General features: G+C 54.8%; 9 protein-coding genes across 9 annotated transcripts; 5 read left to right on the top strand and 4 right to left on the bottom strand.

The window, feature by feature from the left end:
- Window positions 1-47: 47 nt before the first annotated feature.
- ATEG_05340 (MFS transporter) lies at window positions 48-1,910 on the bottom strand (the record flags this gene model as incomplete). The annotated part of the gene is made up of 5 exons (XM_001214518.1): window positions 48-475; window positions 534-683; window positions 731-1,165; window positions 1,227-1,304; window positions 1,376-1,910. The coding sequence occupies 5 exons, from the start codon at window positions 1,908-1,910 to the stop codon at window positions 48-50; spliced, it is 1,626 nt and encodes a 541-aa protein (XP_001214518.1).
- Window positions 1,911-3,730: 1,820 nt separating this feature from the next.
- ATEG_05339 (uncharacterized protein) lies at window positions 3,731-4,890 on the top strand (the record flags this gene model as incomplete). The annotated part of the gene is made up of 4 exons (XM_001214517.1): window positions 3,731-3,872; window positions 3,996-4,286; window positions 4,423-4,539; window positions 4,601-4,890. The coding sequence occupies 4 exons, from the start codon at window positions 3,731-3,733 to the stop codon at window positions 4,888-4,890; spliced, it is 840 nt and encodes a 279-aa protein (XP_001214517.1).
- A 326-nt stretch (window positions 4,891-5,216) lies between these two features.
- On the top strand, window positions 5,217-7,003 carry ATEG_05338 (aldehyde dehydrogenase family protein; the record flags this gene model as incomplete). Its single annotated transcript, XM_001214516.1, has 3 exons — window positions 5,217-5,485; window positions 5,564-5,763; window positions 5,823-7,003. The coding sequence occupies 3 exons, from the start codon at window positions 5,217-5,219 to the stop codon at window positions 7,001-7,003; spliced, it is 1,650 nt and encodes a 549-aa protein (XP_001214516.1).
- A 1,121-nt stretch (window positions 7,004-8,124) lies between these two features.
- ATEG_05337 (uncharacterized protein) lies at window positions 8,125-8,937 on the bottom strand (the record flags this gene model as incomplete). Its single annotated transcript, XM_001214515.1, has 3 exons — window positions 8,125-8,215; window positions 8,444-8,813; window positions 8,895-8,937. The coding sequence occupies 3 exons, from the start codon at window positions 8,935-8,937 to the stop codon at window positions 8,125-8,127; spliced, it is 504 nt and encodes a 167-aa protein (XP_001214515.1).
- A 1,994-nt stretch (window positions 8,938-10,931) lies between these two features.
- ATEG_05336 (SMP-30/gluconolactonase/LRE family protein) lies at window positions 10,932-12,108 on the top strand (the record flags this gene model as incomplete). Its single annotated transcript, XM_001214514.1, has 4 exons — window positions 10,932-10,964; window positions 11,019-11,179; window positions 11,268-11,432; window positions 11,520-12,108. The coding sequence occupies 4 exons, from the start codon at window positions 10,932-10,934 to the stop codon at window positions 12,106-12,108; spliced, it is 948 nt and encodes a 315-aa protein (XP_001214514.1).
- Window positions 12,109-15,558: 3,450 nt separating this feature from the next.
- Window positions 15,559-15,867, bottom strand: ATEG_05335 (uncharacterized protein; the record flags this gene model as incomplete). The annotated part of the gene is made up of 1 exon (XM_001214513.1): window positions 15,559-15,867. One exon carries the CDS (start codon window positions 15,865-15,867, stop codon window positions 15,559-15,561), a length of 309 nt encoding a protein of 102 aa, XP_001214513.1.
- Window positions 15,868-17,614: 1,747 nt separating this feature from the next.
- On the top strand, window positions 17,615-19,027 carry ATEG_05334 (uncharacterized protein; the record flags this gene model as incomplete). The annotated part of the gene is made up of 1 exon (XM_001214512.1): window positions 17,615-19,027. The coding sequence occupies one exon, from the start codon at window positions 17,615-17,617 to the stop codon at window positions 19,025-19,027; it is 1,413 nt and encodes a 470-aa protein (XP_001214512.1).
- Window positions 19,028-20,170: 1,143 nt separating this feature from the next.
- Window positions 20,171-21,622, top strand: ATEG_05333 (histidine phosphatase family protein; the record flags this gene model as incomplete). The annotated part of the gene is made up of 2 exons (XM_001214511.1): window positions 20,171-20,217; window positions 20,269-21,622. The coding sequence occupies 2 exons, from the start codon at window positions 20,171-20,173 to the stop codon at window positions 21,620-21,622; spliced, it is 1,401 nt and encodes a 466-aa protein (XP_001214511.1).
- A 2,436-nt stretch (window positions 21,623-24,058) lies between these two features.
- Window positions 24,059-27,651, bottom strand: ATEG_05332 (putative GPI-anchored cell surface glycoprotein; the record flags this gene model as incomplete). The annotated part of the gene is made up of 4 exons (XM_001214510.1): window positions 24,059-26,350; window positions 26,380-27,114; window positions 27,276-27,346; window positions 27,504-27,651. 4 exons carry the CDS (start codon window positions 27,649-27,651, stop codon window positions 24,059-24,061), a joined length of 3,246 nt encoding a protein of 1,081 aa, XP_001214510.1.
- Between the last annotated feature and the right edge of the window lie 344 nt (window positions 27,652-27,995).

Below are 27,995 nucleotides of genomic sequence, written 5' to 3'. Positions count from 1 at the left end.
AACGATCGCCAACAAGATTCCCTGTTCAATGTCAGCCAAACAACGGCTCAAGGGTTCTTCAATTCTCTCACAATCCCACCCAGGAGACTCGAGGCACCGGGATATCCAAGATTTCGAAACATTTGCTCGGCCACCAAAGGAAAGACTCCCGCTAGAACATTCCGGCAGAAAGACTGCGCCGCAATGGCAGAGCTCGCATACCGGTGGTAAGTGTCGGCAAGGTAATTGAATGTGGCCAAGTAGATCGAAAAGATCCCCATAGTAGCACACCCAACCGCAATGGTCGGCACAATCCACGGCACAGACGGAAAAGAAGTCCAGCCAAACCAGAATAGGCCGATTGGCATCAGGACGGACTCGACACAAGCGAAAAGAAGTCGGCCTTCCGGGGTGCTCGACATTTTACCAATCCGCATGGCGAATTTCTCTTGGTAGATACTAAGAACGGTTGCAAGCAAAGCTCCAATGGACACCGCTGCGATGTCGTCAGTTGCTTGTACAGAGCTGTATAGCAGCTTCTTCCCCCGACATACCAGAGAACACAGCCCCATACTGTTCCATGTTGAAGTTATGGTTGGTGCGGAACACTAGAGGGATTGAGCTGAACTGGAGATACAAAACACCCCAGCTGAAAGAGACATATGCCGAGAAGAAGAACACCACCGGCTCCGTCACCAATAGATCTGACGTCGAGTTAGCTGGTTCAACGATGCAGTGGTGCTCGACTTACGAAAAGGTCGATAGCATGAAATCGAAATCATCTTTGCCAGACTCTCACGTTCTTCGTCGCTCTTGACCTTCCATCGGATGCGTTTCACCTCCTGCTTTTCCGTTGAGTCATCGGCGCTGAATACGACACCATAGTATCCAGCATTCTCCAGCGCTTCATAGTATTTGTTGAGAGCTTTCGCCTTTCGACTGACGAGCACACTCCCCCGAGTCTCTTTCAGGAAAAAGAAAATGATGGCAAGAAAGCCAGCTGCGGCAATTGCTTGGGAGTAGTAAATCCAGCGCCAACCGGCACGGTTGTTGATGAATCCCGTCACGAGGGGCCCCAGGCCGGTTGCAAACAATACAGCTCCTGAGAAACATGACATGGGAGCATTTCGGTCCTCGGCATGGTAAATATCACTTAGCACTCCGCCAACCATTGTCGAGAAGGTCGCTGTTCACCAAAGGAGAGCGTCAACCACAATCAGCTACATAAAGGGGCGTCTCAAACCTACATCCGCCGATGCCCAGGAAGAATCTCGCGACTAGAAGGCCGGCAAAGGAGTCTGTAGCTCCGCATCCAATCAGGCACACTATGATGATGGTCAGTGGTGGGACGTTTTATATACTAGCGTCATGCACGGCGATGACGATTAGGGCATACCGGTAAAAACTAAGCCACTCAGTATGAAGATACTTCGTCTTCCATTGATCTCCGAAAAAGGTGCCAGCACCATGGGAGCAATGCCAAACCCTAGGGTGAATAGCGTGATACCGAGGTTGTAGACTACCTTACTGATACCCCATTTGCGGGTCAACTCATCCGACGGCGGAGTGTATTCTCCTGCAGCGTACGCAGACATCGCTGTCACGCCGCAGGAGATCATGGTGACGACGGTTTTGCGAGACTCGGACCATAGAAATGGGGAGGCATATTTGGTGAGGTCGGGACATGGGGGTGGAGCCGCTTGCCCAGGCTGCGGAGAAGCAATACCCACGGGGTGTGGCAATGGGGTCTCAAAGGTTAAATAAAGATATTCGATCTCGTTCGGTTGCTGGTATTCGCCGAACGAGGGCGATGCTATTTTCTCCTGATCGGCTAGGACATCTCCGAGCTCAGCATTGAGCTCTGCTTTGGCTACCCCATCAATGGTTGTCGGGTTCGAGTGCCGTCGGCTCTCTCTCCGGGGCGGATTCATCCTCGGGCGCGGTCCAGGTCACCGGCAACTCAGCATGGAGTGAACACACCGCATGCGGAAGTGAGAATAGTAATGAAGAGAGATAAGAGAAAGCGAGACAGACACCAGTTGCCAGGGAAATCTCAACTTCAAAACGAAGGGTCGGGGAGAAGATTGGCAAGATTATGGCTCTTTATTATTATTAAGAACGGGGAAAGGCATCCCATTCTCCGGCGCGAGGCCCGTCGGATTCGGTCATAGGCTCGTTATGACCGACTCTGACTCAGCTTCGAGGGTAATCAGGGTCTCTTCTGAGTCGTGGATTTAATTATGTACCTTCTTTCTAGGGTTTCTTCTAGTCGATCATCCCTCCACTTGATGCTGAGATGCCCTACTCTGTAGACTCCGGAAGCCCAGATGGAGGGCGATGGGAAGATCCGCATTCCGCACTGACCACATTAACGGCCTCCACGTGTATGCCCATGCCGCCAATGCTGCCCATGGACAATCATGCCCATATCACGGTGGAAAGACAGGTTGGGCTCGGGGGCCGTTGCATTTTGTTGCTTTTGGACGGTGAGATGTTATTTGCTTCGACTTGTCACTCGCACAGTCTTCGCATATCTATGAGTCTGGAGCTTTCAGGCTGATAGGTACAAACGTATTTCCGGTTTGGTAAGATGTACTTCGTTTTTGTTCCATTCATTGCTCTGAACAATTGGTGTCAAGTGAAGTATATAAGGCGACTCGGTCATGGTTTCCGTTGTGTTCTCCCTTATAGTTTATAGAATCGGCTTGCATATTTGTATATATTTCCACGCAGCTTGAGCACCTCCGATATGGGATCAGCTATTGTGTTTCATATCTAGGTACCTAGCCTGTCTCCTCCCGTGTCTCATCAGTAAATAACATCTCTTCTTGCATCTATATAACACGTTTGTCTACTACGAAAAGAATTCTTAACTGCTCTGCTTGATCTACAGCCCAAATACGGAAGCTCCTTACAGTGGCCTGTGTACACTACCTTATTTGGTTAGTCCGACCCGCTGCTTACCTGATCGGAACGGGAGCTTGTTTCCCTCTTTCTGTCGTTTGACCTCAATGCAAAACACCGGGAAGCTGCTCAGAGTCTGGCGCTCCAACCATCAAGAGTAAGGTATGTTCATCTGAATCCATCTCTTCAATGCTTCTCCGAATCCTTTTCCCTCTGCCTGACTACTCTTTAAAAGTTCGATGGTGTTGAGATATACCAACTAACCGTCGCGACATTCCTCTAGACGCGTCTGGAGATCTTCGTGTCCCAAGCTGACTTCGCGCCTCCATCCTTTCCCCCACCTGTCATTTTCCTTCTCCTATTGTCAATTCGGTTAAATCTGTTTTCGCGTCGTCTCTCTTCTCGACCGTCCGCCCCCTCACGAACATTGGTCAGCGCGCCGCGCTTTCTAGTTCCTAAACCCATCCACTATGCCGAAGCGCAAGTCTGAAAGCGCGCCTCCCGCCGACGAGGTACGTATGCCTGGTAGAACCCCTATACCTCAGTTCCCTCCATGGATGAAGAACGGGCAGATCGACAGTTCCGACGCGAGTAGCATGTCATGCCAGTCTTCATAGTCACTCAAGATTCTGGACTTCGCGCGATCACCGCTCGCTTGATGGACTCCCACATCATTCCATTCTTGACCTCCCTGTCCTCCTATTTAAGCTACAAAATTCGTCCAATCTAAGACACATTTCACATCCCGCTACCATCGCATCTACATAGCATATCTCTTAGCTTGGATTCATCCATTTATTTCTTCTATCCATTTCTAAATCTCGCGGAAGTCAAGAGCAAATCACTAATGTCATCGTCACCGCAGCCTGCTCCTTCTACCGGAGAGAAGAGAAAGAGAGGTCGTCCTCGGAAGTACCCCCCGGGATCTCGTCCTCAGCCGGTGCCAGGTCGTGGCCGCGGTCGTCCTCGCAAGGACCCCAACGCCAAAGGTCCGTACAGATTTCTTTGTTTCTGCCTTTGATGCGTCTATCTTGCCACCATCGATTGGAAATATCTCTTCGTACGAGATCGAGCCTCGGACATCGTCACGCGTCTGTTGCTAACGGCAGTAGTCACTTCCAAGTCAGAAGCTCCAAAGTCCGGCAGAGGACGTGGACGCCCGAGAAAGTCCATCGACCCAAATGGCACCAATACCACTACGGAAAAGACCGAAAAGACCCCAGAGGAAAAGTCCGAGTCTGCTGATGCCAAGGCCGAGGATGAGGAGGCTGAAGAAGATGATGATTCGGGGCGTTCGTACTGGTTGATGAAGGCCGAGCCCGAGTCGCGCATAGAGAAGGGAGTTGACGTGAAGTTCTCCATTGATGACCTGCGGGAGCGCACGAAACCCGAGCCGTGGGATGGTAAGAATTTGACATCGACGCTCTAAGCGTTCCTGTATTTATATATGCTGACTTGTCGTAGGCGTGCGGAACCCTGTCGGTGAGAATGACGTTTCCAACTGATTACACCCCGGAATAACCCATCTGACCAGAATAGCACGAAACAACATGCGTGAGATGAAGAAGGGTGACTACGCTTTCTTCTACCACTCGAACTGCAAGACCCCGGGAGTTGCGGGCATCATGGAGATCGTGCAGGAGCACACGCCGGATGGTAGGTTGAACTATCTTGATTTGGATCGACCTCGGATGACTGACAATCCCTGAACTTGTAGAGTCTGCGTTCGATCCGAACCACCCATACTACGATGAGAAGTCTACGCGGGAAAATCCCAAGTGGGAGGTGGTTCATGTCGAGTTCCGCCGCAAGTTCGACAACTTTGTTTCGCTGAACGACCTCAAGGCTCACTCGCAACCGGGACAGCCCCTGGAGAACCTGCAGGTGCTGAAGCAGTCCCGGCTGAGTGTTTCCCGGGTGAGCAAGAAAGAATGGAAGTTCATTCTGGGGCTAGCGAAGGAGAACGAGGAGGAGAATTGGGTATCGGCTGGCGAACAGGAAGCGTAGAAGATGGGGGCGTATCTCTGGAGTAGGTCTCGACAAGCATCAGGTACGGTTAATCAGCAGTCTTCCTCGGTTTCCTTTTGTACAATGAATGGGATTTGATTCGGTTCAAGCCTGGACGTACGTGAGAGTGTAGTAAGTATGAATAATGGGCAGCTCCACTGGCCTAAGGGTCGGGGTGCTGGAAGAAGCAAGTGTATCCGACGAGGGGAGGGGCGCTGACTCAGCCGACACTTATCGCTGGCGGCGAATCCATCAAATCGGAGCCGCTCCTCGCCTCCGCCGATTGTACATATATTATCCTCCATCCAATCCTTCTCCCAAATCCCATGCCTCCTCTGCTTTCCCCCTCTCTCCGCTTCTGTCTGCGTGGTGCTCCCCTCTCTGCTCTTTCTCGTCCCTCTTTCTCTCCCGCCTTCCCCTTCGTTTCTACCCGATTCTTCCACCGGTCCGACGGGTCCTCGTCCATCATGTCCGACGTAGCCGTCCAGTTGACTGCCCCCAACGGGCGCAAGTACTCCCAGCCCATTGGTCTTTTCATCAACAACGAGTTTGTTCCCTCCAAGTCGGGGGAGAAGTTTGCTACCATCAATCCTTCGTGCGTATTCCTGTGTCCTGCGTTGGTCCGGAAGGCGGCCCTGTATTGAGACACGGGACGGGAGCTGACCGTTCGTAGCGATGAGTCGGAGATCACCTCCGTGTTTGCTGCGGGTGAAGAAGACGTTGACATTGCCGTCAAGGCGGCCCGCAAGGCTCTCAAAGACCCCTCGTGGAAGCTATTGCCCGCGACGGATCGTGGAAATCTCATGCTCAAGTTGGCCGATCTTATCGATCAGCACAGGGAAACCCTGGCCACGATTGAGACGTGGGATAATGGTAGCGCCCAGTCTTGGTTTAGACATGTCTTGTGGAGATCCTTGGCTGACAACCGCTAGGCAAGCCGTATTCCGTCTCTCTGAATGATGACCTGGGTGAAGTCATCAACACCATCCGCTATTGTGCCGGATGGGCCGACAAGGTCCACGGTCAGACCATTAGCACCACGCCCGCCAAGTTTGCCTACACGCTCCGCCAGCCGATCGGTGTGGTGGGCCAGATTATCCCCTGGAACTTCCCCTTGGCCATGGCCGCGTGGAAATTGGGTCCCGCCCTGGCCTGCGGAAACACCATTGTCATGAAGCCTGCCGAGCAGACCCCCCTCAGCATTCTCTATCTGGCCACCCTTATTAAGGAAGCTGGCTTCCCTCCTGGTGTTGTCAACATCCTGAACGGATTCGGCAGAGTTGCCGGAAGCGCCTTGGTGACCCACCCTGGCGTCGACAAGGTCGCCTTCACGGGATCGACCATGACCGGCCGCGAGATCATGAAGATGGCCGCTGGCACTATGAAGAACATTACCCTCGAGACTGGCGGCAAGTCGCCGCTGGTTGTCTTCCAGGATGCGGACCTCGACCAGGCCGCTAAGTGGGCTCACATCGGCATCATGTACAACCAGGGCCAGGTTTGCACGGCCACCTCCCGTATCCTGGTGCACGAGTCAGTGTACGACAAATTTGTCGAGCTGTTCAAGGAGGCCGTGGTCTCTACCAGCAAAGTGGGCGACCCCTTTGCCGACGACACCTTCCAGGGACCCCAGATCACCAAGGCTCAATACGAGCGGGTGCTCTCCTACATCGAAAGCGGCAAGTCGGAGGGCGCGACGCTCGTCAGCGGCGGCGAGCCGTACAAGAACGTCGGCGATGGCAAGGGCTTCTTCATCGCCCCGACCGTCTTCACCAACGTCACAGACAACATGCGCATCTATCGTGAGGAGGTGTTTGGTCCTTTCGTGGTGATCGCCAGCTTCAAGACCGAGGAGGAGGCCGTGACCCGTGCCAACGACACCACGTACGGTCTGGGTGCGGCGGTGTTCACCCGGGACATTGAGCGCGCCCACCGCGTGGCGTCCGACATTGAGGCCGGTATGGTCTGGATCAACAGCAGCAACGATAGCGACTTCCGTGTGCCGTTCGGTGGCGTCAAGCAGAGCGGTATCGGTCGTGAACTGGGCGAAGCCGGCCTCGAGGCGTATTCGCAGATCAAGGCGGTGCACGTCAATATGGGCACGAAGCTGTAACCTCCTCCCTCGGTTTGTATAGAACTGATGCGCTGTACGTATGATGACCTTGGTTTGTCATTGGCGCAGGTGGATCTGCATGTGTTGTATACCGATTCAATGATGACCCAATGATACGCTGTAATGTTGAACGACTCTGGGATCTCTGCAGGCTGCATCATTGCACCCGTGATGTGGCGGTATCATATTGGCCGCGCGTCGTAGAACCTGAGCCACGGGAGACTGGTCTATGAGCTATGTTCGGGCTTAAATTAGTAGTATATTGCTTGATGAGGTGAGGATCGTAGGTTTATTCCCTGAGCCGTGCAAACATGCCAGTCAGCATGCAAACGTTTCGAAGAAGCAGATGAGACGGGCAGAGGAGTGTGATCCTACTCTATAACACGCCTGATATCCGCTGAGATGGACATGCCAGACGCACGGCGAGCGTTTGATTGACGGAGAGTATATATGTATCACCCTCCACCGGGAATGGCAAACACACGACACGTTACATGAGCATTGGTACCCGATGGTTCCATTAGGTAGACACTGAAGCTGTGTGAGTTGTGGTATGATGCCTTGAGCCAGGAGACATGTAACATGGTGTAGTTGCCGGTGGTATATTCGTGATGTGTTCTATCTGATTGCCCGGTCCTGGTTTAATAGCAGGGCTGTACGTATTGCGAGGTGCATGCTGTGTAGCTACCCGGTAGTGTAAGTGACCTCATTTCGAGAATCGATACTAGCCGAATTGATTCATTGAGGGTGAAACTTTCCCATGCAGGTTATACTCTGAGATACTCGATCTCGAATGCCTAGTTTAATTAGTCTTATCTGTCTGTTCAGCGACTTGTTTGTCCACGCAGGTGATATGTAAGGAATGCGCACACCCTGAATGAATGCGAGATAGACTACCAGGCCCCAATACAGGGGCAATGCACGTCACCATGCCAGATCCAGATGGCAGCCAGGCAAATAAATGCATTGTTCATGCATGCCATTCATCAGGCGTTACTGTCAATTAGAGCCCTGTCTATTGTCTTGTGACAGGCGTGGTGGCAGAGGCCCAGTCCACCATCGTCAACAATGCATGAAGGTGATGCTGGTCTGCGCAAAGCCATCAATGAATCAGATTTAGTCTACTTCTTCGTGTCACTGAGCCCGATGTAGGCAGTGTTTGCGCCTGAACGATCATTTGATGTCTGTCTGGGTGCGCCTCCTGCATCGTTGCTGCCTCGAATGCCAGGGTCAGTCGGATGGTACGCATTAGTAGCGATGAATCTGAACGCCATTTGAACCTAGGCTTGGATCCTGGATTCACGTCCTAGTTCAGATGCTACCGAGGTAGCCGACGCAAGCAACAGTTCGCGCGGTCTTCGAGAGGCAGCGCAAGCAGCGCAAACGCACACATGTCGGTTGACCCACACCGACAGCCCGGTCAGTAGGTAAGGTACTCACTACCGATGTAGGCAATCCAGGGCACCGATCACCCGCAGATCACGATCCATATCCCATGCATTGGTTTGTGTCAAGGACAACAATGCCGGAGCCGACGGCCAATGGCACCCGGACGGGCGGAGGGATTTTCTGGCGCCGCGGCATGTGGTTGGCTGCGGGAACGGGGTTTCTGATGCTCTCTGTCGTGGCCGTGGTAGAGTGGATGATGAGCGAGCGACCTTAGTTTCGAACTGCGGCATGCAACCTGCACGGCGACTGATTTGGAGGATGATATGCGGGTTGGTAGAGGGACGGAGGTGAGTGGGATCTGGTTGCCTTTCGGAGAGGGCTCGAGAGGAAAGATGGGGTGCCTCTTCTGAACCACCTGCCACTGCAGCAGATGTCAGTTCGATTCGGATACTTACACGACCTGCCCTGTATGTCGCGGTATGCGTTTCGGTACGATACATACCGTTACCGACGGTGCCTTGCTGAGATCCCTGCGGTGCCGCCATGTCAGTCACTGTCTTGCATTGCATGAAGAATCAGTCATGTGAGCTGCCTATTGCCAGATCATCCATCGCCCAGCAGGAGGTACATGCGCTCGCATACTGGACAGCAACGGAGACAAGTACCTCTTTTTGACAGCTCAAACCAAGCAAACCCTTGATCTATACCCGATCTACGGGAGAAATATGATCTCTCATTCTCAACGGTCGGGGCCATGGCCGGCTTGACGGTCAAGCATTGCGCCCGTCGCACTTGACAGCGTTCACCGCATTTTCCGCATCTGGAGGCCGACGCCGAGGTTTGTTCCGTTGTTTCATTTATTGTCATTTTTCTAGTGATTGAGTGGACCGCCTGAATCGCCGATGCCGACCGTCTGCCCAACCGCTGTGATGCATCGACGTTGAGCTGGCACATTCCGGCCTATTTTTAAGGCTGTGACCTACAGCAGCGCGCCTCTGGGCCGACCGATGGATCATGGGTCCCAAAGACGAGTAGTTTCTACGGCGCTCCGTCTCTGATTGGTTGTCGTCCTCTAAAACGGTTCTGTAGCTGGGATTGGAGCTTGTCGGGGCGGTCAGATTGCCTGACCGCTTCCTCGTCTGTTCGGGATTCTGGATCAGGAATGCGACGAGAAGACCCCAAGCTGCTCGAAGGAGCATGGCCAGCTCCATCGGCCGATCTCCATCGCTGCCATGCGAGGTGACTCCCCTTGACGCCCCCGAATCTTCCGCCCGTTATTCCCGCGTTGAGAGGATTCTATTTGGTCATCGCGTCAGGATGATGTCTGACCGCGATGCAGGACAGAAGAGACGGGCACAGGCCTCACCGCGCATGGCAAGAACGGGTGATCCATGCAGGAGCAGTCATACCTGTCATTAACGGCTATATGTACGTACGTACGGACGGTACGTACGGAGTATGATTGACGGCTGGGGACGAATGAAGCCAAGAATCAGGGGCCATCGGATGTAGTGAAAGGAGACCCAAGGACCACTGGGACGGGATAAGCCGTGTCGGTCTGGTATTCTGTTGGACCCATCGAATTCCTCCTGGGACGCAGAGGAAGGAATGGGTACTTTGTATGTATGTATGGGCTCACTAGCCATTGTACGGAGTATGTCCCTAACCCGCTGGCCGAATGCTCGGATAGCTTCCTATTTGTTCGCACCGCCCCGTTCTCCAGGCTCCACCTCCAGCTCCTTGTCTGGAACAAATGAGGCGTAAAACCATGGGAAGGATGACGGGCCTCCCGCATAACTGTCAGCAATGGAGTAGTATCAGCTGCATTTGCCTCTGGCCCCCAAAATCAGAGCAGCTTTTGGATGCATCCAGAGATTGGTCAGCGGCTGTAACAGAGCTGCAGTTGGGACGGGTTTTGTTGCGCCCCCTTTGCCATCACGTTTGCCTTACTCGCGGCGGGCGAGAATCTTATTTTCCTGACATGTGACAGGTCTCGTTGGTGGAGCTGAAGTCGTATAGCGGATTCCAATAATGCGGACCACCACGGAGTCAATAGTGCGTGTGAGCTGCGCCGATGGGGAGGAACTCAGATGGAGACGAGCTGAGCTCCCCGGAGGCTCTGGGATTCTCGTAACATCATCGATCCACTGCATTGAGCGGTGAGAGTTGATGAACGGATCCACCGGTAGGGCGGGGGGAAGTGATGGAAGTACAATACAGAATAGGAAGATGGTATGGAGAAAGAAGACGAGGAAGAAGGCTGAACAGGATAAAAGGATGAATTGCTACAAGGTACCGGGAGAAGGCCAAGTGGGGAAGGCTTGGCGCCACGCGAAACAACAACACATCATCACCATCATCTGTTCTTCTCCGTCTCTGCGATAATCCACTCTCCCCGTCGGCCGTGAATCCTCTTAGCATTATTATTATTATTCTTGATTTGCATTCGTCTTGACTTTGCACCAGTCGATCTCTTGCTCCTCCCAGTTAGCCTGATCCGTCCCGTTCCAGCCCCATCGTGTCTCACTCCTGCGGTATCATGGCTTCTATCCCGCAATGGACGGTCTCGGAGGTAAGAAGAATACATCATGCATCACAGACTGCGGTCTCACACTGTCCCTCATAGCCGTATGTCGACATTCCCGGGACCCTGCTCGAGGGCCCGTACTACGACGCTGCCAGGAACGAGTTCCGCTTTGTCGATATCTGGGAGCAGAAGCTGTACGTTCTGGACCTGGCAAAGGGCCCAGAGTCGCTCAAGACGCTTGACACGTCTGCGTCGATCGGGTGCGTCTCTCCCCCTCACCCACCCGGACGGCGACCCGCCCGTCTCCCCGCGGCATATCCAAAGCTGATCAGCTGGACGGTACCTCAGAGTGACCGCTAATATCAAGGACGCCGGCGATGCCCACAAGGACCAGATTGTCGTCGCAGCAAAGTACGGATTTGCGCTCGCCAATCGCTCCACCGGCGAGCTGTCCTACCTCTGCAAAGCCGGGGACGTGTTTCCTGAGCAGGATGATCCCGAGAAGCCCCATCGGTAAGTCCCGACAGCCAAAGCCGTGATCGGGGCGAATCCATTGCCCCGGCACCCGTATGACAGATCGTTCTCTGACACCGCCAACAGAATGCGGTTCAACGACGGCGCCGTTGACAGCCGCGGACGCTTCTGGGCGGGGTCCATGAACGACCCCAAGGTCAAGTCGCCGTCGCCCGAGGGCGCGTTGTACCGCCTGGATCCGGACCTGACGCTGCACTGCATGGTCGAGCAGATGACGATTCCTAACGGCATCGGGTGGAACGCGGCGGACGACACTATGTATCTGACCGACTCGACGACGGGCAAGATCTTCGCCTTCGACTTTGACGCGGCCACCGGCGCGATCAACAACCGACGCGTGCACTTTGACCTTGGCGAGCCCAAGGACCCAGATGGCTTCGCCATCGACGAGGAGGGCTGCATCTGGAGCGCCATCTACGGCGGCGGCCGGGTCATCCGCATCTCGCCGGAGGGCAAGGTCATCGGGCAGGTGACGCTGCCCACGCGCAACATCACCTGTCCGGCGTTTGTCGGGACTGAGCTGTTCATCACGACGGCCAAGGATGACACCAACGATGAGCAGTTCCCGGAGTCGGTGCGCTACGGAGGACGGCTGTATCGGGTGGATGTTGGGGTCCGGGGACAGCCGAAGAACGAGTTTCGCTTTAGTACTTGATAGAAAGGCCGTAGGAGCGTGTAGATGAGTTACGGGAGCCACTGTACATGCTTGGAGCGTCTGTACATACGATGTCAGAGTTCACCATAGAGGCCGAGAACCGTGTCTATACAGCAATGGATACAACAAAAATAGATACGCAAGAAAAAAGTCCACCGATGCAGAAAAACCAAAGTACCAACAGGCATGGAAACGCATAGCCAAGCTCCGCTGCACAGGCAATCGAAGCTGCAGCCCCAGAGCCCATACATAATGTGATTATTCCACGCCGGGGTCGAGAGCCACGGCGGGCCAGCCCTTAGCCCAGCCTGCACAGCAGCTGGCGTGCGGCGTGCGTCGCGAAGGGCGTCCCTTAATTTCAAATGGCGGCGTGACAAGTGTGATGGGTGCGTGCTGCATGCATGGCACCAAGCACCCGGCGCACCTCGTACGCGCCCAAGGGCTAGATTAGGGGGCCGAAAGGCGCAGCGAATGGAAGACCCCGGGGGGGAGGGTAGTAGTGTTGGGCTCAGGGCATTGCAGGAATGAAGCAGCCTTGCAGGATGCAACACAACCCTGCCAGCACACCGGTGGTGCCGGGTATGCAGGTGAATGCGGTGCGATGCGATGCGATGCAGATGCTCGTGGTGGTCTTACCTGGGCGTGGGTACGTAAGTGTTTGTTGCTTTTTGATCTATGTAGAGCAGTGAGGTGCGGAGTACTCCGACGGTCTAGTACACCGTGGAGGTACCGACTTCCTCAGGTGATGGTACTCCTGGTACCTGCAGGTCGGCTAGCACGAGGGTGATAGCGGTTGCAGCGGTACGGCCGGAGACGGTAGGTAGGTCCAGCCAGGGGAGCGAGGAAAAAGAAACGAGCGTCGAACCTTGTCCGCAACCCAGAAGCGTCACAGCCCCTTAATTCAGGTGCTATGGCGATGAGATGGAAGATGATGTGTCGGTTTAGGTTCAACCTGTATAGGAATGAGACCATCTATACTGCGCATCCCAATCAGCAGATAGGCCCCGTGACCACTACAACTCCTCCGACTTGGCTACTCCGTACGGGCTACTCACTTGGGTACCGACTATCGACAGAACCATGCTTCTGGAACTCCGTCTCTGAGCGGTCCAGGGTCACGGACGGTGTGGGCGACTAATGCATCCTGCTCCCCACTCGCGTATCGTACGGAGCACATCCTACGCTCCGATCTTTGACCCGGCCGAGTTTGTTTCCCCGTGTAGAGATACTGAAACTAGATATGTGCCAAGCTATACTCCGTAGATACCCCAAGTGTCCGTATGATGCAGACGGAACCTAATTCCGGCGACGGACCGTTTTTGACTTTTTTGGGTACTTCTTCGCTATCTACCGAGTACAATACCTAGTAGGTATCCATCGGAATCTCGGAAGTTGAGCAAGCTGTACTCGGAGGACGGTTTAGGACTTGGATCAGCAGTGGTGGTGGTGGTGGTGGTGGTGGTGGTGGTGGTGGTGACTCAAAAGAGTGCTTCTGACGAGCCATATCCATCGTGTTTGATTGATCTATCTTCGACATGGGTGCTCGGAGAGCTATGGAGTGTCCAACCTAGGTATTGGTTAACACTTGGTAATATCCGCCCTAGGTTCCCGAGTGACTGGGAGACGGAACCAGTGTTCCATGGGGCTGTACCTGTAGGTGATTTACTAAGTAAGAAGCATTCTGTAATATCAATAGGTGACATCGGGCGCTCAGTCTTCACACTACTGAAGCCGCTAGAATCCTCCTTGTGTTCCATCCCAGACCCAGTCGGACCACAATTAATATAATTAAGATAAGTGAGCTAGCGTGGTTCTGGCATGACCTCCACGATGCAGCTAGTCTCCTGTTCATCGCCATGACCCGCCCGCCCATGTAACAACTATCTCCTCCCATCTGGCACAGTCTGTCCGCCACCATACGCTCTCTCATAGACCCGCAGATCTACATATTGCTGTCAGCGACGGAGTAACTACTCCCTACTCTTATTGTGGTTGACTGATGAAGTCCTCCGAGCGTGCAGATCAGACGGGTAACGATAATCGGTTCGTGCCCCTTTTCCCACCCGGGTGACCGATCCTGGACCGGCCAGGTCGTCCGTGGGGTCGAAGCCAATAAATTGGAAGCCAGCAGACGAACTAACTAGTGACTAGTCGACTACTGAGGTACGCTGAAGATCGTGCTGACAAGTTGACCGGGCCATCGTCTATGTGTCTGTAGGGGGCTAAGTCCACTATCGGCACCAACTGGAGACCCTAAACTCGGCCGTGCAATTTCCTGGGCCCATCGAAAAAGCAAAAAAACACACAAAAAAAAGGCCGTTCAGACCAATGGCCATGACTCGACCCGCGAAATTGCACCGAACGAAATTCCCCAACCGAATGCAAGTCATTTCGTGGCTTGCTGCAGAAGATGGACCTTCCCACCGATCCTGATACCACTGACCGACAGATAACTCCTGTAGTTAATTAGATGGCATGGCTTGACAGATCCTTTTCGGCCGTCGTTCGGTTCGTCCCTTTGACTAGAACCGTCACCAGTCCATCACGAGGACTCGCTACGTTGGGGACGAAGACCCTTAGGACGGCGCAGGATCTGTGATCTTCATTGATCCAGAACCATCCATATACCTGTATTATTGAGCTCCCATGCAGCGACTGGTTTATACTGATCAACTGGGCAACACTCTTCTCCTTCTCCAGCCCGGACCCGAGCCGGGGAAAGGCAGCCGCCAGTCCTGGATAAACGACATGATTGTCTTTACCAGATAGAACTCTATACCCCATCGGTGCCCAATGACGTAGCGGGAACAGTACTATTTACAGTTTTCCAACTGGGGCGGCCACGTCGGACCGGTGATGGACACCTCATTCTGACTTTCCTCGTGGGGAGCTGAAGCGAAACCCGCACGTCGGGACTAGTTGATCCTCCGTTCTTGTCGCAGATGGTGTACTATAGTTACTCCGTACAACCCCCCCCCCCCAGTCGTCGGGGTTTGATGAGTGGACCGAGCTTTGCACCGGCGGGTTGTCTCCTTCGATTCTGTCCCGTTAGCGCGGCCTTCTAAGTAGCCGGGAGTAGACTGAGGCATGGGTGGAGACGGCAAAGGTTAGAACCAGGGCGACCAGTAACGGCGATCAGCAGAGGAGATTCTCGGGCGGGACGATGCCATCATTAGTCCGTCATCCTATGCGTTGCTGGGCTGTTTTAGTGCGGCACGCGTCTGTCCGTCATTTGCGCTGACCGGGGAGGCCATGGGGCTGCACAACATTCGACTGATTGCGTTGGCTTTTCCGATTGATTGAGAGGGAGGGGAAAGAATGGGAGACGCCTATCCACCGAAACTCTAAGAGTTTCGTCCGGAAGTGTCAGAAGCTATCCGTTGTAACTGCCGGCATGGGCTGTCTGCGATCCTGCGATGGGCATGCTGTCCATACAGGGTACGGAGTACTCTACAGGTTTGCCATGAGGACAAGGATTTGACATGACCTGGGATGGATCTGGATGTCGCCGATCGGAGTCGATAGCGAAAGACGATCCTTTCTCAAAGGAGACTGACACGATGGAATTGGATGGATGGATGAGGCCATACCTATCCAACAGTTTCGGATGGTGTAGTCCCTGACCATTCCCTTGATGACACTCGTCTGGTCGTCACCGTCACCGTCACCGTCAGCGAGCGTCATACTCTTGATACGGTTAGTACTCTGGATGCTCTTGAGGACCATCCATCTGACCGCATTATCAATCGACACCGTCATGGCGTGGTATCTCCACTTGAGGAACCAGAAAACCCTCGACCTTCCCACCGGGATGGCGAACCATGCCCAGCTGGGGTAAGTGGCATCATCCGCGTGGCGGACGGGAGGAGAACACCGCAGGATGGAGCCCGACTAGAGCGTTCATCCCGGATCCAGGCCATGGCCACGGTGACGGGCATCGTTCCCCAGCCCCAGTTGCTACCGTTAGCGGCCCCTAGTGAGGGGGCTAGCTGCGAATTTAGTCGGCTGGAGTGGACGACGAGGGGGGACCCGGGAAGAGGATCGTTTCCTGACTCCAACAAACAGGATGGGGAATGTTCGATGGTTCCGGTTCATTTATCTTGCGACTAGTGGTGGAACCGTTGAGCTCTTCATTTCCTACCTACGGAGTAGACTTTGTTATGTCTGGGTTGAATGACTTGGCAAAGATCGTTGATGTATACTACTCCGGACGAGGTACTTTTGCCCCTGAGTTGTGTTTCTTTGCTCAACCAACTCTGGGGCTTCCGAGGCCCGGAATACTCCTGTTGGCATGAGGCCATGCACTGGGCAGCAACATGCGTGCTGTAGGTACAGCTAGGCAGTTGGTATCGTACCACCGATACGCAGAGTGTACGGTATCGGGTTGTACGAGTACTGAATCTTACTTGAGGTACTCGTGAGCTATATGATACTACAATAGGTAGGCAATCCTATGTCTATCAAGAATATCAAGAATCTCTGAATACTGCTCCACCGACTATTCGTAGTGAGGAAGTCGTAATAGTAACTATCCAAGAGATACCTAGGTAGAAACTACTAGGTACTTCGTTCTTAGTTCTTCTGTCTTCTGTCTAGTAGTAGTGTGTCTACACCGCCGGATGCTGCTCTTAACGGCTCAGAATGGAGACGCATTCCTCCATCGTTCTGCTCGGTTTCTTTTTTTTTATTGGCGAGCATTGAATCCCAATATTGGATCTTCTATTATTATTTCATTATTATTTTATCGTTCTATTTTATTTTATATTTTAGTGTTTTGATATTTTGTTTTGCTATTTTGTTTTTATTTTCTAGATCCCCAACCTATAATAAGATAGCCAGCTATTCCTTTTGCCTCACTTTTTAGCTTCTTTTCTTTCTTTTTCCCTTCTCGTCTTGTTCCAGCACTCATCATTCGTCCAGAGCCTGTTAATTGTCGGATCTCCTGCTGTACTTGCGCTGTTTTTGCTTTTGGGCCTATTTTTCCATTTTAAACCTCCCTCCCCTTCATCGGTACCTAACCATCTGTCCTACTATCTACTCCTCTACCTGCCCTCCTTCTTGTCATCTCACTCTCGTCATCTCTCACGCTCGCCTTGAGGTTGACCTCCATTGTTCTATTCACTAACCAGCATCTTCTGCCGTGGTCGTGATCCAAGTCCATCATACCCTATACCACTATCACCTGCCTGTAGCGTGTTGGTTTGATCTACACCCAAGGATCAAAGCAAAGGATCAAAGCACCAACTCCATCAGACCATTTACATAAGTCGGGTTGATCCTCCTCCCATCCTTCATCGTGGCGACCTTAGGCATCAGCGCGTTTGCCAATCCCCCATACGCCCATCCCCCTCTTCGATATCATTCGTCTCCCGCCTATACCTTGGTCCCTGCGTCTGGAGCTTGCTCGCACTCGCCTCGCCACGAGTCTCCGGCTCATCGGGCCACCGGAGCGCCCCCGCCATGCCCCAGATCCCTCTCGCCCGCCGACGAAAGGAATCTGGAGCATATGTCGCAGCCTTCCCCCAGCTCAGCTCCTTTGTCGGACGATGCTCTACGACCAGGGTCTCGTGCTTCTCGCGAGAAGAAGAGACCACTCGAGGAGGACTCGTCCTCGGAGGCTCCCGAGTCGCTGCGTCCACGACCGCTGTCCTGGCACCCCTCGGCCCCCGTGGAACCACCGCTGAGGCCCACCCAGCTGCGTTCCATCCAAGTCCATTCCATCTTGAATCCCCCGGCCAAGACGACCGCGCTGGTGACCGACACGGCCGTTCCCGGTCGTGAGGGAAACGCGGCGCTGTCTCCTCACCAATCTCCCGCCGTGCGTCTGCCATCGCCAGCTCTCCATCCTCGCCGACTGTCGGCCTCTCCGGGCATGAGAGGCGGCCAGATCATCCATCCTGCCTCGCCATCGACCCGTTTCGTGGGACCGGGCGCCCCGTACCCCAGAAAATCCAGCGCATCCCAGTCGCCTCTGGCTCAGGAAGCACGGCCTGGTCTGTATGCAGGATCCCCGACATCGCCTTTGACGACGGATGCAGCGTCCGTGGCTCCAGTACCGGTCTCAGGACACCCGCAGTCCATGCCGCTCTCGATTCAGTCCACGCCGACATTCCACAGCCATCGAACGAGTGCGAATCCCACGCCGAACCCCAGTTCCCAGGAAACTAGCCCGTCGACGCCGGTCTCCACATACAGCCAGTTTGGGCGGTCCTCGCCGGCCATCTCTGGCGCCCCCGCGCCCCCGCCAGGCCCCGGCTACCCGCCTCCGCCGTTTGGCACCATGGACCCAGCGACCCGCCTACCTTCAGGGACTGCGGGAGGTAGACCGACAAGGGAAGAGACGCCCTTGATCGGGGCCCCGTCCCAGCCCGAGAACCCGCCGCTGCCGGGGATGATCCCGTGTATTCTGGACCTGAAGTCGGGGTCGTCCAGTCAGGCGGAGAAGCGCAAGGCCAACAGCGATGCGTCGCGGCGATTCCGCAACCGGAAGCGAAATGAGATGCAGATGGAGCAGAAGATCACGGCCCAGCAGGACGAGATCCGGAAACAGTCCGACGCCCTGCAACGGCAGTCGCAGGAGATCCAGGCGTTGCTGCAAGAGCGCGACTTTTACCGCGCCGAGCGAGACTTCTACCGCGAGCATGTCGCCCGCCTGGTCCCGGCCAGCCAGCTGCCCGCCCGGCCGGCGTCACCCCGGCGGTCTGACCAGGCGTTCCGATCGCCGCTGGAGAAGGACCGCGAGTCGGCTGGGTGGTCGGTCGATGCGCCGACAGGCCCGCCGCTTCCGCCGACGAGACCACCGGGGACGTGGTCGTCTGCTCCGTCGTCATATGCGACGACGACGCAGGCTCATACGGAGCGTGGGGACGAGTCGATGCGGACTTTGCCGCAGTTTCCTGGCCCGTGGCCTCGGTCTTGACGTGGGCGTGCGACTGAAGCTGGCTTATACATACGGACGGATACCCTCGCAGTACCGTCATTCATTAATCTTTTTTCAGTTCAACAACCGAACAAACGATTCTTTTTCTTGTGAAGTTCTGGAAACTCATAAAAAGTCTTTGCATTCCCGCCAGCGGCGCGGATTCCCTGCATCTTCGGAGGACACCGTCTGCAAGCAATTTGTGTAATCAGCATGGATTTTGGGTGTATTTGACTGGGTGGACATTGGTCGCTTTCTGCTTTGATTTGTTGCTTTGCTGTTGATTTGTGCACATATCCCCCCACTGCGTTCGTTCGTTGGCTACAGCTGTGTCTTTTCTTGCGCATCCTGGGTGGCACATTGTCTGCGTTGCATGGAGATTGCCTGACTGACTGTTTGAGATTGAGCGGAGGAGCGCCTATTGCGGTTGGCATGCGTTGTTGGGTGTTCTCGCGTTGAAACTTGTGAACTTGTATTGATTTGCCCTGCTTTAGACGGAGATACCTTTTACAACACGGCGTGAGCTTTCCATCTACGAGGTCCTACTTGTTGGTTTTTCCGAGGATGCGCCGAAGCCTTCCATGTACGGAGTAGAATAGATGCCACATCATCGCGCAGGTACCTTATGGACGGACGTTGCGATATCGGATATCGGAGATCGGCCTTTGACTACCCACGTGGGTACAATATTTCCGACGGCTGTTTGACCATGTCTATGGCGCAGACTATTCACGTCTGAGAACAATATCCATACGGAGTACTAGGTGTATGGGAAAGGTTGTACTCTGTAGGGATGTAGGGCACTCGGGCACCAACCACCACTCGCGAATGCGCACGTGGTGTCGCCAACCCCTTGCTCTCTCAAGATGCTGAGGGATTCTATCCATGTCGACTCTTTACCCTCACCATCTAACTAGTGAGTTATCTGATGCAACCTCCCCGCTAAGCTCTCGACGATCGCTATTTCTGACCGATCTAACAGACATGGTGGAGTACTGATTCGATCAATGCCCCTTGCTTCATTCCGGAGTTCGGGAGTTTGGACACATGAAGGGCTTATATGAGGACATCCCAGGTCGGGGACCACATCCGCTATGTGGTCCTCTACTTCGTCGGAAGAATATACTGTCTATTATGGCTACCATGGGGGTTTTCGTCGTTCTATTATCCATCGCGACTCTGTTCGGGAGGTATGTGTACCGCTCTAGGTTCAACTCGCCTGGTACTGACAAACAGCACAGCACATCGGGCACTGCGCTGGGCCCCCGTGGAAATCACAGCGACTGCAACTCAGTCGACCACGGGTATCAATGCTTCCCTGAGCTCTCCCATAAATGGGGTCTCTACGCGCCCTATTTCTCTCTCCAGGATGAATCTCCGTTTCCTCTGGACGTCCCGGATGACTGCCAAATCACCTTCGTGCAGGCGCTGGCCCGACATGGAGCGCGGTCTCCAACCGATAGCAAGACAAAGGCGTATGCCGCGACTATTGCCGCCATCCAGAAGAATGCCACCACGTTCCCGGGCAAATACGCCTTCCTGAAGTCGTACAATTACTCCATGGGCTCCGAGGACCTGACGCCCTTCGGGCGGAACCAACTGCAAGACATGGGCGCCCAGTTCTACCGTCGCTACGACACCCTCACCCGGCACATCAACCCCTTCATCCGGGCCGCGGATTCCTCCCGCGTCCACGAATCAGCCGAGAAGTTCGTCGAGGGCTTCCAAAACGCCCGACAAGGTGATCCTCGCGCCAACCCACACCAGCCGTCGCCGCGCGTGGACGTAGTCATTCCCGAAGGCACCGCCTACAACAACACGCTCGAGCACAGCATCTGCACCGCCTTCGAGGACAGCACCGTCGGCGACGCCGCGGCAGATAACTTCACCGCCGTGTTCGCGCCGGCGATCGCCAAGCGTCTGGAGGCCGATCTGCCCGGCGTGCAGCTGTCCGCCGACGACGTGATCAATCTGATGGCCATGTGTCCCTTCGAGACGGTCAGCCTGACCGACGACGCGCACACGCTGTCGCCGTTCTGCGACCTCTTCACCGCCGCCGAGTGGACGCAGTACAACTACCTGCTCTCGCTGGACAAGTACTACGGCTACGGCGGCGGCAATCCGCTGGGCCCCGTGCAGGGGGTTGGCTGGGCGAACGAGCTGATCGCGCGGCTGACGCACTCCCCCGTCCACGACCACACCTGCGTCAACAACACCCTCGACGCCAACCCGGCCACTTTCCCGCTAAACGCCACCCTCTACGCGGACTTTTCGCACGACAGCAACCTGGTGTCGATCTTCTGGGCGCTGGGCCTGTACAACGGCACCAAGGCGCTGTCGCAGACCACTGTGGAGGATACCACTCAGACGGACGGGTACGCGGCCGCCTGGACGGTGCCGTTTGCCGCCCGCGCCTACATCGAGATGATGCAGTGTCGCGCGGAGAAGCAGCCGCTGGTGCGCGTGCTGGTCAACGACCGTGTCATGCCGCTGCACGGCTGCGCGGTGGATAATCTGGGCAGGTGTAAGCGGGACGACTTTGTGGAAGGACTGAGCTTTGCGCGGGCAGGAGGGAACTGGGCTGAGTGTTTCTGATGTACATGCTGTAGTTAGCTTCGAGTCCTGAAGTACCTTCTGTTACTCTACCTACTCCATATTTGTCCTCAATCCACTTCTCCTTCAATTATTCCCCCCACCAACCCACACAACTGTCTCTTTTATACATCCTTCTCACCATGGACTCAGACGCAGATACAGACGCAGGCGCAAACGCATCCGAAGAAACAACAGACTCGCCCGAACACAGCACCTCCACCACCACCCCCAAACCAATCCTCCTCCTTATCTGCCCCCACGGCCAAACCTTCTGGTCCCGCTTCCGCCGCACCCTCCTCAAGCTCCAGCGCGACGCGCAACTCGTCCACGCCGCCGACCTCCCCATACTAGACACCCACCTCGCCACGCACACCGACAAACCGCCCACTATCGCAGGGATCCTGATCACCGACGCGAGCATCATGAACAGCAGCGAACCATGCACATCCCTCTCGACCCGGCTCGCCACGCTCGCACACACATACCCTGTGATCTTTGCGTTCGACTTCCCAGCGCAGGCCGCGCGGCGCCCGCTGCTCTTCGCGCGGTACATGCGAACCACCTTCGGGCTGGCGTGGCAGATGGCCGGATGCACGACGGATCGGGTGGAGCTGAGGCTAGGGCGGGGTGTGTTGTGGATGGCGCAGGGGCGGGATTGTTGGCGGTATTGGTATGAGATGAGGGCTGTGGTTTTGAGGGGCGTCGAGAGCGAGGATAAGGTGCTTGTTGTTACTGGGGTTCGGGCCGGTGGACAGCCTGAGGATGAGGGGATAGCGGGGAGTGAGAGAGGGGACGCGACTAGCACCACTGATGACGGGGACGATGATGATGAGGAGGAAGAGGAGGAGGAGAATGAAGATGGAGATGGGGATGGAGGTGAGGATTATGGGCTCGAGGGGACGAATGCGTCATCGCCTGGGTCGAAAGGCACAAGATCGCAGCCTGGTGATGAAGACGCGCACGAAGAGGACTGGGCCGACGATGAGATGAGGGCCGTGCCGGAAGTAGCTTCAGGGATGTCCAGGTCAATGTCCTCGTCGGGTGAGCCTGCAGGCGGTAGAGACGAAGACTTGAGCCACGACGAGGACCTAGCGTTGACCGCAGACGACAATCTCCCAACATTAACTAATTACAGCTATGTCCTATCCGACGATGGAACCAGCCGTGTCCCGTCATACATCGAACACACTATCGATGAGACGCAGGTGGCCGACAGCGCGGTGGTGTTCCACGAGGTCGCAGACCCAGCTGCGCAGGAGACAGGCACGGTGCGCGGCTACGTCGGGTTCGTCGGACACGTCGAGGACAACCGGTCGATGAGCTCGATCATCCTGGGAATGTGTTTTGTCCCGCCGTTTGCTGCGTAGCCTGGCGGATGAGTATTCCTATGTAGCTCCATGCGTGTATCACTAGCTTGAATACCAACAAGAAAATGAATTGACGCCGATGCAGTGTGTAATGTACAGATAGAACAAGAGACAGAGACAAATCACTTCCCATCATCCTCTTCCCTTGCACTCGGCGGCGTCACCAGCCGCTTCTGGCTCTTATTCCCATACGCTAGACCCGTTAGCACAATATACATCAGAAGAATGAATGGCGATACGCACTCCGCTCATACAGCACCCAAGACGTATACATGAACACCGGCAAAGCCACAATCGTCGAGATCCATCTACACCCGTCAGTTCAGCGTCTCATTCAAGCCAGTCAGTCAGTCAGCACGAGACATACCGCCGCGCCGCGACTTTGTATTCCTTCGTCTGGCGGATGTCGCGCGGAGCCTGGATGGGACCCGGCGCCGGTCGTCGGTGCACCTGCGGGTTCATGACCACCCGTGGTTTGTTGTCTCTTGGGGACGCCATGGAATCTATCTTGAATGGGATCGTTGTGGAAGATGAAAGCCGGAAAGGAATTTGGATTGTTGGATGTAGTTGGTTGTATGGCTTTTGCATGGGGGTTTCTTGGCGTCATGTGACTTTTTCATCCCTACGCTACAAAGTACAGACGGGATATACTTGGAGTGCATAATGGAGCTACCATAATATATTCGTGGTGTACATAGACTATGCAAAGCCGGATGCAGAAGAGAAACAGTGAATGGCCCAATTATACAAAATAAATATACACCTTTTGACCCCCTCTATATCAATCCAGCTCAGCTCCGCCCCCAGCCCTACCAGGCCAGTGCCCACAAAAGATGAAGAAAGATAATACACGAAGATGAAGTCGAGATAGAATGGAACGAAAATGTCAAGAAAACGACAACGCCAGCGACTGGTCACGACCCATCTCGAAAATATGCTATGCTTTTACCGTAACCGGCCATAACTCCGCTGCCCTAGGTCGAACGCGTGAAAGTAAATGTTCATCATTTGATTGAAGGATGCAGTTGTCCATTGAAGAGTCACTCCAAGTCCGTGAGAATGATGATAGCTATTCATCTCTGGTGGACACGGGCGTCCTCGGGTCAGGACCATTGACTTCCTTCCCCGTGGATTTCCGGCTGCGGCGTCGGGCTTTGCGGGCTCGCTCTTCCGCGCTCTGTTTAGACCCGGCCATCATGGCGGCCGCTGCAGCCCGACGAGGACGACCGCTGGGCGTTTCGTTCTGATGAGATTCACCGGCAGACGGGTTTTCGCGAATCGCCGATGGGGTCTCGGGTGTAGATGGCGCCCCGTTGGGTTTGCCTTCATCCGGCTTCGGCTTGTTCGTTTCAGGCGAGCGCCTCTTGATTTTGATCTTCTGAGGCCATGGTTTCGGCTCATCGAGCTTGGGGCTCTTCCGGGCCCTTTCTTCCGTGCCGCCACTTTCAACCTCAGAATGTGGGCGCTTCTTCGATTCTTTGGCATGTTCCCCCGCCTTGTTTGCGTCGTTCTGCTCCTCCTTCTTCGGAGGGAGGATCCTAAGTTTGACGAGGGGCTTGTTACGCCGCCGCCGACGCTTTTTCGGGGCCTCAGCGTCGTTTGCAGCACTGCCGCCGGTTTTGTGCTCCGACGGAGGTACAGGCGCGTTCTTGGGTACTTTTACTTTCGTACTGCCGGACATGTCTTTGCTTGGTTTTGTCTTTGGGGTCTCCGCCACAGTTTTGCGCTCCTTGATTTTGAGCTGGGATGCAGGCTTCCTTTCCTTTGTCTTGGGAGGTTCGGCGGCAGTCTTTTCCCCCACCGCCTCGGACCCAGTTTTACTCTGTTTCCCATCCTTAACCCTTTTTTGAGAACGCGGCGTGGGGTTAAGCTTGGATGCAGGGGTGGGTTGAGGCGCAGGACTCGGTGCAGTCGGTCCTGTAACGGTCTTGCGGCGTCTTTTTGGTCGACTGTCGTCCGGGGTCTCCGGAACGGACCCATTCAGATTCTCTTCAATGACCGGATCAGTGCGTCGTCGACGCTTGCGAGACTCCTTTGGTTTCGCATCTTTCCGGTGTTTAGCCTCCGAACGCATGTTGGAGGCCTGTGGGGACGCTGGAGAATCGTGCTGGGCGATCAAAGCCTCAATATCACCCACCGACATAGACCGGTTCGTGGCAATGCCCCTCTTCCGGGCTTCCTCGCGAGCTTTGATCTTAGCCTTTTCCTCGTCAACGTCCTCCACGAAAAAAGGACTATCCATATCACGCGGCAAGTTGCGCTCACCAATGCGAGGCGGGAAGCCATAGATCTTGTCCTTTTCGATCTGCTCGCAGGACTTGAGCCGGATAGGCGGCTGAGGCAGCGCATCATCTCCGTAGGTGTTGTTTGGTCTGACCCAGGTATAGCCTACAGGTATGCCGAGGAGTTCTTCCCCAAATTCATTGAATTGGCCTGCGTGCGTCCAACCATCCTTGTCAGTCCACGAACTCGAAGCGTTACCAACAGTAGATGGATGGTTAGGAGGTGATGGCATACTTTCTCCTCCCGCCTTTCCTGCGTCCCCAGCAACTGAAGTTGGCTCTCCTCTTTCTTTCTCACGCCTGTATTTCTCTCGCAGCTCTTTGAGCCAAGTTTTGGCTTTCTTGTTTGGTGGGGAGTCGGTCTGAACGGCAGTAGACGCCATCTCAATCAGTCTTCGAGCGAGATCAATCACATCTAGTTGCTGGCTAGATGGCGCGGGAGTGGGTTGGCCTGACGCCGTATCGGACAGCTGGGTAGATTTCGCTCTGTTGCTGCTTTGTGACTGAGTGCCCTCACCGGAAGGCCTGGGAGTGCGAGTGCGGTTGCGCCGGAATTTCTTCTCAGACTCAAAAGATTCCAAAGCTCTGATGGTGGGCTTCCGGGTCCGGCCCGAGGTGCGCGCCGCCGCCGAGGTGGTCGTAGAAAAGCTAGTGGGAGAGGCAGGAGGGTCCATTTGCCCGTCTAACCCGTAGTTGTTGCGGTACATTTCGGTGTCATAATCGAAGTGGAAGCTGTTGTCATAGAGATGGACTGGAGTCGCCTCGACACTGTCGGCGATCTCGGGGCTGTAGGAAACTTGCTCCATAGGTTTGGGTTTGGACAGGACGGATTCCAGCGCCTTGCGGCTCAAGGTAAGAGTGACCATATTACTCTTTCGAGGTTTCTTTGTCGATTCGGTGTCGGTGGAGCCCTTGCTTGCAGACCCAGCTTTGTGGCTGTCAGCGCCGTCAGAGACGATTGCGGTCTGCGAGGCCTCTTTGCCCTTGTCTGACAAGGCAGGTGTAGCGGTAGTGGTAGACTGGCGATTACGGCGGCGAGTTCTAGTCGACGACCTATTATTCGGGCTGGACCGGCTAGTCTTTTCGGCGGGTGTGGCTAAGTTCACACGCTCCAGAGCATTATTCTTTGCCATTCTAGAGACAGAAGAAGTGGCAGCGGCCGGTGGAGGTTTGGGGTGCGGTGTGGTTGAGGGATCCATGGCCTGTTGAGAAACGGCCATTGGTCCCAATCTTTGCGCGAGGATTGAGGGGTGGCGGACCGAGGAGTAGACGTGCCCGATCGAGTACCGTTGATGTTCTCCGGCATAGACTGTCGAGGCCTGCGCCTCGTGGATGCAGAGGATCGGGCGGGTGATGGTTCTTTGGATTTAAGCCCGCTTTGAGCTGAGTCCGTCCGTCCAGTCTGTGAGGCTGCAGCCCCACGGTGCTTTAGTCGAACAATAGTCGATCGAGGCTGCTCCGGCTGACCATTAGATATTGCAGCAGAAGAAGTCGGAGTGGGAGCTCGGGAGATATCAGAAGCCGTGGTCGAGGCAGCGTCCCCGTTGGCGGTATCTCGCGTACGACTACGACGCTTCTTTGACACACTGCTCGGCACATCCGACAAGTCGGCGGCGTGCCTCAAACCTGAGGTCCCAGTACGCGCGTTTGGGTCCGATGGTTTCTCGCTGTAACTGAGAGAGCGTCGCCTGCTGCGCAACTTGCCTGATGCGGCGTCCTCGAAAGAGGAAGTAATGGGAGTGGAGGGAAGAGAGTAAGCAGTGCGAGATTGCTGGAAGGAGGCCGAATCTGGCTCTTGAGTGGCTTTGCGAGAAGCACGAGAAGAGCTGCGCCGAGTGGTGGACTGCGATAAATGTTAGACGGAAGATTTAGGTGAGAGATGTAGAAGGGTAGCGGGGAAAGCTGCGGAGCGGGGGGTAACCATAGGAATTGGACAACATAGTACGCATGCGGAGCACCAGGACAATAAAACAGCAATAGAAATACAAAATAGGAGACACTTACAGGAGTCGAGCCTCTGGTGGAGGGAGCAGGAGAACCCTTCATCTCATGAGCAAGAGAAGTTCTGCCCATCACTATGGACTGATCGTTAGCATTCTCGCCTCTTCATGAGGGACATTCTACGTCACCACAAGCTGACCAGTCCAGACTTACTTTTGTCCAATCCCGACTGCTGACGTTAGGAGTATTCTCAATGATATCTCTTTCTTCCCCGCGGGTTTCCTAGTATACAGGATTCATCGGCGCTTCGTCCGAGGTACCGGGTTGCGACACGGTCGTGACAGGAACTAGCGGTTTTCTTGACAAATGCCGTCGCTGAAGTCGGAGCCACAGGTAGGAGAACAGATATTGGGTATATCTTGTGGACTGGAGCAGGCATGGTTGTTAGCTTGGTTGAACGGCACGGGCTGCTTCGGAAACCAGGAACGGACACTCCTTGCGATGAGAAACGGCCACAACAGCCACAAACCCACGACGTTTACAACCCGGGAAATGCAGACGTACCATTCAACACCCAGAAATGTTGTATATAGCAATCAGAATTGCCCCAAGACAAATAGTAGTCGCAACTACAGCGTGACCGTCGGGGCACCAGAGGCGAAGGAGTCGGAACGCAGGGCAAAGATATAGCGGCGCAACGCCTCGAAATCTAGATGGATGCGATATCGGACATGATGGAGCGATGGAGCAGCGACTGGCGAGCCGTTTGAGTATATTCGGAGA

Source organism: Aspergillus terreus, genomic scaffold (assembly GCF_000149615.1).
Source record: "Aspergillus terreus NIH2624 scaffold_7 genomic scaffold, whole genome shotgun sequence".
In the NCBI taxonomy this organism is placed as follows: Eukaryota; Fungi; Ascomycota; class Eurotiomycetes; order Eurotiales; family Aspergillaceae; genus Aspergillus; species Aspergillus terreus.
This window is presented reverse-complemented; position numbering and strand designations above follow the sequence as displayed.